Here is a 12,267-nt window from a genome sequence, read left to right on the forward strand (position 1 = left end):
GATGTCAAGTCATAAACTAAAACTGAACTCGGAGAAAACTAAATTCCTACTACTGGAAAGGGAAAAAAAACCTTCTCTCACAGAACTAGAAGTAAACACAATCAAGTACCCAATGCAAAGCACACTCAAAATCCTGGGAATCCTACTAGACAGAAATTGCACAATGCAGTCTCAAATCCACAAAATCATCCAAAGAGCATTCTTCACAATACGTAACCTAAGAAAAATAAGAAAATTCTTCAACAAAGATCAATACAAGATATTAGTACAATCCCTAGTACTGAGTATTGTAGACTACTGTAACAGCCTATACCTACCATGCCCAAATTACATGATAAAACAACTGCAGACAGTTCAGAACACGGCCCTCAGAATCATCTACTCACTGGGCAAATACGACCACATCACCAAAGCATACTTAGACTCACACTGGCTACCAATAAAAGCAAGATCTCAGTTCAAATTCTACTGTCTACTATACAAGGTAATACATGGAACAGCACCCAGCTACCTAAACAACAGACTACACCGTAACCTCTCACACAGATCAAGGAGAACCCAGAGCCTATTCACTCACCCCCCTCTCAAAGGAACACGACGAAAGAAACTATATGACAGCCTTTTAGCGACACAGGCAGCAAAGATCGATACTACCATCACCAATCTACTGACCAAATCAATAGACATTAAAGCATTCCGAAAAGAAATCAAAACTCATCTCTTCAAAAAACACTTCCCATCATCATAACCTCACAAAAGTTTAAGATAATGCTCTCATGACTACCCAAACACCACCACCAGCAACACCCAAATCCGAACAGTATTATCTCTACTCGTCTAAACAACAGGATCCGGACAATATTATCTCTATTCGTCTAAACAACCTATCACTATCTACTATCTACTACCAATTTATCCTGGAAAAGTCCAGAACAACAATTGTAACTTAACGCATTCTTGTTTATATGTACTGCAATGCTACTGGAAATGTCCAGTCTTCTAACATGTAATCCGCTTAGAACCGCAAGGCACAAGCGGAATAGAAATCACTTATGTAATGTAATGTAATACACATGAAATATAGATACACCCCCACCCAGTATGGAATAAGTAATCACAAACCAAAAATAGAAATATGTAGATAAAGGTTAAACTGAACCACCAAGAAGCCAATCTGCAAACAGTGAAACACCACAGAAACAATGACACATAGCCCCCTAATACTCTGCAAAATATAAATATAGCAGATGTAAATTTGAAGAAACTGACACATTTTGATAGCTGTTGAAAATAAAATCATTTTTCCTTCCTTTGTTGTCTGGTAATTGCATGAGTCTCTGGTTGCACTTCCTTCTGACTGTGCATCCTTTCTTTCTTCCTCCTACATGCTTCCTCTCCTCCAGACCTCATCCCAACCAACATCTCTCTCTGTCCCTCCATGAGTCCAACTTTTTCTTCCTCTCTCCCTGTCCCCTTTCTTTCTTTCAGGCTTTCTTTCTTCCTGCACCTCCCCTTTCTTTCTCTCTCCGCCGCTGCTGCTGCTGCTGATTTCACCAAGCCACCGCCCTCTATTTCCTCCTGCTTCCCTGATGCGACGGGCCCACAAGCCTTCCTGCCCGACGTCGGAGAGGAAGTTCTGGGCCAGCCAATCACTGCCTGATTGGCCCAGAACTTCAGAATTGACGTCGGGGGGGGGGGGGGGAAGGAGGGGGAGGAGAGGAAGAAGGCTTGTGGGCCCACCGCGTCGGGGAAGCAGGGGGAAAGCAGACGACCATTGCGGCTCAAAAGAGAAGGCAAGGGCCCGGGGCAGCTGCTCTCCTTGCTCCCCCCTAATGCCGGCCCTGCCTTGGGGGGGGGGAGATGAGGCATTCTGACAGTACGGGGGGAGGAGGAAGCGAGGCAAGAGATCGCTTCTCTCCTGCAGCCAAAATTGTCCTTTTCAGATGGGCCCCGACATGGCAGTTGTTCTCACAAGCTGCTGGCAGCTGCCCAAAGTTTTCCCTCTGCCGCAACTTCCCGTTTCCGACAGGGCAGATCACGGCAGAGGGAAAACTTCGGGGCAGCCGCCAGCAGCTTGTGAGAACAGCTGCTGTGTCAGGGTCCCTCTGAAAAGGACAATGTAGGAGGTAAATCAAGAAGTTTGGACCGCAGGGCCCACTGGATCTGTTGGGCTCAGTTTGCTCCCCCCTAACGCCGGCCCTAGGGCCCCCCTGACAATTCCAGGCCCTAGGCACGTGCCTCCTGTGCCTATCCTTTAATCCCGCCCTGGCTACTGCTGCTGCAGCACAGTGAGGGAGAGAAATTTTGCTGGATCCCTAAACAAGCAATGTCATTGCCTAGAAACAAACTGGCAACAGCAGTGCCAAGCTGGGAGAGGTCAAAGATTGATTGAGTCCAGTATTCTGTTTCTAACAGTGGACAATCCAGATCCCAAAGAGTACATCCATTTCTTAGTGCTCACCCTAGGGATAAGTAGTGACTTTCTGTATACTGCCTTTTTTGTAGTTATGCAATGACACTCAGAGCAGTTTACTAACAAGTACTTCCAGCATTTACCTGTCTGTCTCTGTGAACTCACAATCTATCTAATATACCAGGGGCAGTGGAGGATTAAGTGACTTGCCCAGGGTCACAGGGAGCAGTGCAGGAATTTCAACCCACAACCTCTTCTGGAATTTTTTCCTTAAATCCAGTCATGCTAGATAGATGCTTTCTCTCATGCTGTAGCAATGAATTCTGTAGTTTAATCTCCCACACACACATAATTCATCCTTATTACAGAACAGGTACACTAAAAGAAGCAACAGGAGAACATCAGTTAATTGGTCCACCTATGATAACTTGGAAGCAGTAGAGCTTAGACTGTCAATGACAGAAAGCATTATACATTTACACCCCACATGACTGCAGAAAAAAAGGAGGAAAGCAGAGCAAGTAAACCCCAGATGTCTCAATCTGCCCTCCTTTTTCTGGAGCAATATGGTAACCGTAGTTTTATCTCCTGTTGATGGCCCCTCGTACCGGAGCATATAAGTACTACTATTAATCATTTTAATAGCACTGCTAGACATCAGAACACAGGAAAGAGAGTCCCTGCTCCGAAGAGCTTACAGTCTAGTCAAGAGAGACGTACTGGACAAGAAAGTGCATCAGGTGGTGGGTTGGAGTTTGGATTTGAAAGCAATTTGCCCGTGTTTTCTTTCACTACTCAACCGCAGCACAAGCTTCCCTCTCCTCCCCTCCCCTTCCCAGGTAAGCCCAAGTCAGTTGTGCTGCGAGGGAGCTGAGAGCTGCTTCCTGTCCTTCTCCATTCATCGCCCTTCAGGGATGGCGCTGCGGCTTTTCGGCTTGCTCGTGTGCTGGGGTAAGTGTCGCTTTTCGGTGCTTAAGCTCTTCCTGGAACCGTCTTCTCTTTTCAGCGGGGAAACATTTGGTTTGCAGCGGACTCTTCAAGTCTTCTTTGAAACCCTCTCGCTGCCCTGATCAGACAGAAACTGCGAAATGTGGGGGCTGCTTCTCAAAATGACTTTTTCACCTCTCAAAAGGGAAGGGGATAGTTGTCCACTAATGGATCCAATGCGTTACTTAAGAACAGCCTTTCTGGGTCAGTAACTGGGAAAACCCCAAATAGCAGCAACAGTGGATCCAGGCTAAGCACTGGCTTCCCCCATGTCTGTCTCAACAGCAGACTATGGACTTTTCCTCCAGGAACTTGTACAACCTTTTTTTTTTTTATATATATATATAAATTAGCTACATTAACCTCTCTCACTTCATCCTCTGGCAACCTATTCCAGAACTTAACTATTCTCTGAGTGAAAAATATTTCCTCCTATTGATTTTAAAAGTATTACTCTGTTACTTTGAGTGTCCCCTAGTCTTTCTAAATCTTGATGCGTTAAAAATCGATCCTTTTGGTTTTGGACTCCTCAGTTTGTGCATGAGCTTTTCCTGACTTAATTCTTGCTTTTCCTTCTCTAAGATTTGGCAAAATCCACTCACTGTTCATTATTTAGTTATACTGTACCTTACCCTAGAACATTGATCTCAAACTCAAACCCTTTGCAGGACCACATTTTGGATTTATAGGTACTTGGAGGGCCGCAGAAAAAATAGTTAATGTCTTATTAAAGAAATGACAATTTTGCATGAGATAAAACTCTTTATAGTTTATAAATCTACCCCCCCCTCCCCCGGAAGGCCTGCATTTTTCCCCCTTCTTTGCAGCATCCTCCGGCTTCCCCCCGGCCTCCCGGTCTTAGTTTAAGCTGATTACCGCAGCCTGCAGAGAGGTTCGCTGGTGCTTTAGCGTTCCTTGCAGGCTGCCATCGGCCTCCGCAACACGTTCCCTCTACCACAGTCCCACTCCTCCTCTGATGTCAGGGGCAGGATTGCAGCAGAGGGAAAGTTCTGCTGAGGTCAGGGGGGAAGCTGCTCCTGCCCATGTTCTTTCAGCGACAAAAAGAGCTGCCAAGAGTTCCAGGGGCAGTCTCATGAGGCTATGAGTAGCCCCGTGAGACTGCCGCTGGAAATCTCGGCAGCTATTTACATCGCTGAAAAAGCATGGGTAATAGGGAGTAGAAATCACTCCTGCCCCAGCATGCCACTAGACCATTAAGGAAACATGGTAGGCCTGGGGTCCTTCCACTGGGTCTGAGAAGGGGGTTGATGATGTCTGTTCAAGGAGAGAGGTGGAACGCTCTCTTTTCATGTAGGGGGCGTGCTGATGGTGGGGAAAAATCTCCCTGTTCATAGGGGGGGAGGGGGGGAACTGGGCTGGGCTGGGCTGATAGCAACGGTGGCAGAAACAGAGAAGGAACATTAGTGGGAGGGAGAAAGATAGGAATGACACTTCGGGGGGAACTCATATATAAACTGAGACCTTGAAACACTGAACATAATTGAACATCCAGATAATCAGCATTCAGATAATTGGCATTTTACTATATATAAATATATATACAGGGTGTCCACAAAAACACTCAGATTTTAAATGGTTACAAAACCAAAATTTATTGGAATATTCTTTCACCTTTGAAGCCACAGTTTCATCAACTCATAAAGTTTTATATGGTGTCTGTTACTCGGCAAACATTGACGTGATAATCGAGCTTGGACTGGACTCTCCGAAGCATATCCAGCATGATCGCGTTTATAGCTTCAGTGATGCGTTTCTGCAGATCATCCATAGTTGCAGGTAGTGGAGGTACGTACACTCTGTCTTTTGCGTATCCCCAATGGAAAAAGTCACAAACAGTAAAGTCCGGTAATCTCGGGGACCACTTGAGGAACACCAGGTCATTTTGTCGCATTGCATTGTCTGAAGGTTGTAACTTCTGTACCAATTGCAGCTTATAAGGGTAAAAGTGCAAGCGATTGTGTAAGATCTTGCTAACCGTGCTTTTTTGGGACTTGTATTTGCTGTCATCTTATTTATAAACATATTCCAATAAGTTTTGATTTTTTAACCATTTTAAATCAAGGAGTGTTTTTGTGGCCACCCTGTATATAAATACAGACATGTAAATATGGGACCCTCCCTGTAAGAAACAAGGACTTTTTAAAGACCTGTATGTGCTGCTCAGCAGATGTAAAACCAGTGTGGACCTTTACTGATATCTTGTAAAGAAGATAGGAACACAGTGTTTTATTCTTAAATGTATTCCACAATTAATATGTAAGAGATAAGAGATAAGCCTGCATATCCCATGGCCCTCAAACTACACCAATTCATCTTATACAGATTCATTGTGGATATCTTGAAAACCAGACAACAGCCCTGCCCTATATCCTTCCTGCTAGGTGGGGTGCCTTGAGTTTGATGTCCTGTGTCTGTTGGATGCCCTTAATCTGACCTTGTATGACATTCACTCTGGCCGGACGTTCCTGCTCTTCCTGTTCCAATTGCTGAATCAGTTTATATATCACATTTGCAACCCCTGAATCAACAATTTAGAGAATAATTCAGGAATTGCAAAAAAGCATCTTAGCAGTTTAATGGGGGGAGAGGTAGGGTTACCATATTTGAGAAGTCAAAAAAAGGGAAACATGGCCCTGCCCCACCTCTGCCCCTGGCATCATCCCTGCCTCCCACCAGTCTTACTCCTGCCCCGTCCCACACCCCCATCCTTCACCCATTTTCTTAGTCTCCCTTCCCACCCTCTGTACCCTTATTGTGCTGTCTTTCTCTCCACCCCCTCCCCCTTTGGGGGAGTTAAAGCTACAGCCTCAGCACCCCGAGGTTGTGAGTTCAAACACACACTGCTCTTTGTGACCCTGGGCAAGTCACTTAATCCCTTCATTGCCCCAGGTACATTAGATAGCTCACCAGGACAGACAGGGAAAAATGTTTTGAGTACCTGAATAAATTCATGTAAACCGTTCTGAGCTCCTCTGGGAGAACAGTATAGAAAATTAAAGAAATTTCTCGCTCCCCCCCCCCCCCATTCCAGCAGTATCCAGGGCTCTCTTTGTCCAGCCTTTATCCCCCACCTACCTCCTCTGTTGAAATTTTCAATCTTTGGGCAGACTGAAGTCAGCGAGGTGAGCCTGTTGCCATCAGCCTGCCCCAGTAGCTTTCTGCAGCTGCCCAATGACTGAAAATGTCAGCAGAGAAGGTAGGTGGGGGACGGTTGAGGCATACCCAGACAAACTCCTCCAAAGTTATCAAACCGTCTGGATACCTGGACATGTCCAGGGAGAAGGAGTCTAAGAAAAGATAGAAGTTCTAATCTAAAGAGTACGGTAGTTGCCTTGTTTTACAAACCGTCACCTTAAGTGCTACCAGTTACGTAGTGAAGCAGCAATTTTAAAGTAGTTTTCTCAAAAGGGGATGAGATTTGATGTCTTGCCTTTCTGTGGTTACAGTCAAAGCAGTTTACATATTTTATACAAGTACTTATTTTGCACTTGGGGCAATGGAGAGTTAAGTGATTTGTAGTGGGAACTGAACCCAGTTCTCCTGGTTGTCAGGTCCCCTATACTTGCTATTAGGCTACTTCTCCACTACATGGGATTAAAGAGCAGGACCCCCTCAAACCCTTGGCTAAAACAAGCACATTTTAAAAACCTAAACATGCTGCTGAGCAGATGTGAAAGCCGACATGTATTAAAATCAAGGCATGCAAATCTCCATTTCACAAAGGAAATAGATCAGTGGTTCAACTCGAACCCTTTGCAGGGCCACATTTGGGATTTGATGGTACTTGGAGGGCCTCAGAAAAAATAGTTAATGTCTTATGAAAGAAATGACAATTTTGCATGAGGCTCTTTATAGTTTATAAATCTTCCCTTTTGGCTAAGTCTTAATAAGAATCTTGTCATTTATAGCTAACGAGACATATGATCAAGAAACTGTTTCATTTTACTTTTGTGATTATGATAAACATACCGAGGGCCTCAAAACAGTACCTGGCGGGCCGTGTTAAGGGGAACGGTTAATGTGCTGGCTGGGTTGGAGGGCAGGGGGGGAGAAAAGGGCAATCAAGCCATTGTGACATCACTGATGAGGTTGGCTCTTATTGGTGGAATAAGGCATTATGACATCACAATCTTGATTCTGCTTCCCAAAGACAAACAGGATGTCATGGATACAGTTAAACCAAAAATAACTTCAAAAAGCCTGCCAAAGAAACTTAACAAGATACCAAAAAGGAGGCAGTAAAGATCAAACGGTTCTCGGAGAGAATGCTTGCTGACCAAACATTTGTGAGCACACAAATAGTAAGAAATCAAGATATAATTAATATAATTTGATAGTGGAGTGCTCTCAGTGTGACAAGGCAGCGAAGGGAGCAATACTCCTACGCTTCACATCAAGAGACAAGGACCAACCAGTCCCTGCCCCACACCATCATGGGGTACTTCCAAGGTGTGTGAAATAAATCAAAAACGTGAAAAGTGCAAAATAAAGCACAAAGCAGTAACACAAGTGAGGTCAATCAAGCAGTCTCTCAGAGAACCTTCCCCAGAGAACTCCCAATAGAATCAAAAAGCAGACTTAGCTGAAAATGAAGGCAGGTGATAAAGCGGTCTCCCGAAAGCGGCCCTGCAATAATTAGGGAATGTATTAGTATTTTGAGAGATGATGACAGATAAAGACCTATACGGCCCATCATACTTATGCTATGGGTTTATGGTTTTATATTGTTATTATTAATAATAAACCATAAACTCATAGCATAAGTGTGCGATGTGATATTACATATGCATACTTGATCTTGATTTGTCCTTGCCATTTTCTCAGCAGACTGTAGAAGTCTGCTATGCTCTACTCTTGTTCTCCAACTACTGAGGCTGCCATTGAAGCCCCCTCTGGCCCTTCTAGATCTCTCCAGCCATAACCGGGACACAGACTGTAGAAAGTCTGGCTGGCACTGACTTTGCTTGCGTGGTTCTGTGTATGGTTTCTTCCTCTGTCACACAACACCATAATAGAGTAAATTTCAAAAGAAATATCATACATAAAATAAATAAATGTCAGCACAACACCAATAAAACACTTAATAATCACACATTAGAATATTAAATAACATAGATATGATGCTGATGCTTTTCTACAGTACATAAGACTAGCGATACTGGGTCAGACTAATGGTCCATCTAGCCCAGTTTCCTGTTTCCACAGTGGCCAATCCCAAATAGTAGCAAGATTCTGGAACCCCAAAGAGTAGCAACATTTCAGGCAGAATCTGAAACAATATTCCGTGTAGAATCCCAAAGAGTAGGAACTTTCCATGCTACCGATCCCAGCATAAGCAGTGGCTTCTCCTAAGTCTGTCTCAATAGCAGACTATGGACTTTTCCTCCAGGAATCTGTCCAAACCTTTTTATTTATTCAATTTTCTATACCGTTCTCCCAGTGGAGCTCAGAATGGTTTATATTAATTTATTCAGGTACTCGAGCATAATTCCCTGTCTGTCCTAGTGGCTTCACAGTCTACCTAATGTACCTGGGGGGGCGAAGGGTGAGTAGTTGACCTGCCCAGGGTCACAAGGAGCAGCATGGGCCTGCACACACAACCTCAGGGTGCTCCAAACACGGTGCTGCACTCTCAGACATAGTATGGCAACACTATTTGATAAATTCATTTCTTAACTGAAGTCTCATAACAATACTTTCAATCTGCCTGTACTTTAAATAATATGCTGTACTTCTTTTCTCAATACTTTGTACTTCGCTGATTGACCAGTTTCTCTTCTGTGTAAACTGCCTAGAAGTCATTTGATTGTTGGCGGTATAGAAGAATAAAGTTATTATTATTATAGCATTGCAACTTTAGACAAGATATAACAGCATGGTAAAAACATAATATGGTAAAACATGAAACACTGAGACATAATATGGCGAGTATGGTTCTGCAAAACAGCATGGCAAACAGATTTACAAAGCGTGGTTAATGGCTTGGCAAATTGGTAAGGCAAGCGTGCATAACAGACATAGCATGGAAGACATGGAATGGCAAACATTGTGCGGCAACCATGGCTTGAGAGATTGTAGCATAGCAGACAGTGTGGCAGATACAGTATGGTAAATATGGCGTATAGTATGGTATAGGAGGACAGTGACGAAACAGTTTGACACCATGTGGTAGAACATTGTATGGTAGAATGCGGTTTGGTCAGACATAGGATGGAGCACATCAGCTTGCAAGACTCGAGATAGTGAAGCATTTGGGGCCCTTTGTCAGAGGGTCCAGGGGATTTGGATTGGCACAAAGTCATCTGCATTAACCGCTGATACCACATCCTCTGACAAGTGTTTAAGTCAAGTTTATTACATTTGATATACTGCCTAATTAAATCCAAGGCAGTTTACATAATAAAACAATTTTTACAAATACAGGGGGGTACTTATATAGACTCAAAAAACCCAAATACAATAAGAGATATCACTAGACACAAAAGGGAAAACAGAAAAAGGATACATCCATATGAAAAACAAAGGAAATGGCAAAGGAAAAAACCAGGAGGGTGGGAAAAACGAGAGAAAGAAGGAAAAAGCCTGTTCTAGAGCTTAACAATTTTTTGAGTGAAAAAATATTTCCTCCTATTGGTTTTAAAAGTATCTCCCTGTAACCAGTGGTGTAGCAAGGGTGAGAGGCTCCTGCCCCGCTCCTCCTTCCCCGCACATGCCCCCCTTCCTTTCTCTTGTACCTTTAGTTCAGGGCTGCCCAAGTCCGGTCCTCGAGATCTACTGGCAGTACAGGTTTTCAGGATATCCACAATGAGCATGCATGAGAGAGATTTGCTTACTAAGAAGGCAGTGCAATCAAATCTCTCTCATGCATATTCATTGTGGATATCCTGAAAACCTGGCCTGCCAATAGATCTTGAGGACTGGACTTGGGCAGCCCTGCTCTAGTTGTTCACTGCCGTGAGCAACAATGACTTCAGTGTGCTTCTCACAACCCCGTCGGCTCTCCCTGTGACGTCAGTGGGAGAGAGAACACGGTTATGAGGAGCACATTGAAGTTGTTGCTCAAGGCGGTGAATGACTAGAGCAGGGGTAGGCAATTCTGGTCCTCGAGAGCTGGAGCCAGGTCAGGTTTTCAGGATATCCACAATGAATATGTATGAGATGGATTTGCATGCTCTGCCTCCTTGAGATGCAAATCTACCTCATGCATATTTAGTGTGGATATCCTGAAAACCTGACCTGGCTCCGGCTCTCGAGGACCGGAATTGCCTACCCCTGGACTAAAGCAGGGCTGCCCAAATCCGGTCCTCGAGATCTACTGGCAGGCCAGGTTTTCAGGATATCCACAATGAATATGCATGAGAAAGATTTTCCTGCACTGCCTTCTTGGTATGCAAATCTCTCTCATACATATTCATTGTAGATATCCTGAAAACCTGGCCTGCCAGTAGATCTTGAGGACCGGATTTGGGCAGCCCTGGACTAAATGTACAGAGGAAGGGAAGGGGGGAGGTAGGCGAGGGGAGTAGTGGGAAGAAGTGGGAAGGAGGGGTGCAAGCAGGGCTGGCGGACCGCCAGCACCTGTAACTTCTTTGAGTGTCCCCCTAGTCTTTGTAATTTTTGAAGTAGTCGAGGGCCCAAGTGCACATATATAAACGTGGACCAGATAGGTAGTATAAAGTCAATTGGGATAAATAGAGGGATGGCTAAACTCAAGGCAAGTTAATTAACTGGATGAAGTCTTTTGCTGGACCTTTTCCCTTTCCCTTTCTAAGTTTATCTAGGCAGCCATGTGGACTGAATAATCCTACTAGCTGAGGAACTAGGAAGTCCTCACAAGCCCTGTTCCTGAACCATACTCATATTACCCAAATAGTGCAGGGGCTTTCAAAGGATTTTCAGTGGCCTCAGTGTTTATTAATGCTTGATATATTGCCTTTCACAATAAATAATCAAGGAGGTCTAGAGTAGAGAATGACACGGTGACTGTTACCCATGGGTAGCTGCAGGTAACCCGCAGGAACGGGGGCGAAAGATTGACTGCCACAGGTACAGGGACAAGGCCATTCACCGCCCCGTGGAACAGTGAATGGCCTTGTCCTCATAGTGAAGTATCTGCCGCAAGTTGCCTCTGTGCCATCACGGGTGCAGCAGCAGCCCCCCCTCACGAGTCCAACAGCCCCCCACCCTCACACCTTCCCAATGGCAGACAGCAAAATAAAACAAAAAAAATCTCCCTGCGAGTGTGACTCCTGGGTCAGCCCCTTCGCGCCTCCTGGGGTGGGCATACCAGCCTGTTGGAACGGAAGCATCCTGCTTCTAGTCGGAAGTTACATTGGAAGGAGGGACTTAGTGGCAAGAAGGTTCAGTCCAAGCAGCCCTGTGTGCAGGAAGCTTCTGTTCCCACAGGCTAGTGTGCCCGCCCCAGGAGGCACAAAGGGGCCAACCCAGAAGTCTCACTTGCAGGTTTGTTTGGGGAGGTTTTAGGGGGGTTGCCATCGGGAGGTTATGAGGGTTGGGGGAGCTGTTGGATTGGCGATAGGGAGGGAAGGAGGGGAGCTGCTGGACTCACAAGGGGGGGCTGCTGCTGCACCCATGAAGTGGGGAGGGAGTTGCTTGGGCTACTGGATGTGGACTGGCTGGAGTTGAAGGGAAGGGAGACAGTTGCTGGATCTAGTCTAGGGATTGGGAAGGGAAACAGGTGGTGGGTGGAGTGGAGCTGGGGGGAAGAGAGAGGTGCCAGAACCACATCTGGGCACTGAAGGGAGGGGATAGAAGTGGTGGACCCAAGGGAAGGGGGCTAGAGGAAAGGGAAAGAGCTGCAGGGAGGAAGAGAGAGAAGCAATGGG

General features: G+C 45.2%; 1 protein-coding gene across 4 annotated transcripts in view; it reads left to right on the forward strand.

Annotated features, from left to right (window-relative positions):
• RAMP2 (receptor activity modifying protein 2) overlaps positions 1-12,267 on the forward strand; it is an 88,025-nt gene that overhangs the window by 38,206 nt on the left and 37,552 nt on the right. The window contains exon 1 of one of the 4 annotated variants that reach the window (XM_033917505.1): positions 3,240-3,364. The exons of 1 other annotated variant lie outside the window; for it this stretch is intronic. In XM_033917505.1, the coding sequence (XP_033773396.1) occupies positions 3,328-3,364 (37 nt within the window). In that variant the 5' untranslated portion in view covers positions 3,240-3,327. Of the gene's footprint in view, positions 1-3,239; positions 3,365-4,957; positions 5,207-6,562; positions 6,618-12,267 lie in introns of those variants that run through there. 2 more of the 4 variants (XM_033917504.1, XM_033917506.1) reach the window with 2 other exon arrangements.

The sequence above is a fragment of the Geotrypetes seraphini genome, chromosome 13 (assembly GCF_902459505.1).
Source record: "Geotrypetes seraphini chromosome 13, aGeoSer1.1, whole genome shotgun sequence".
Lineage (NCBI taxonomy): Eukaryota > Metazoa > Chordata > Amphibia > Gymnophiona > Dermophiidae > Geotrypetes > Geotrypetes seraphini.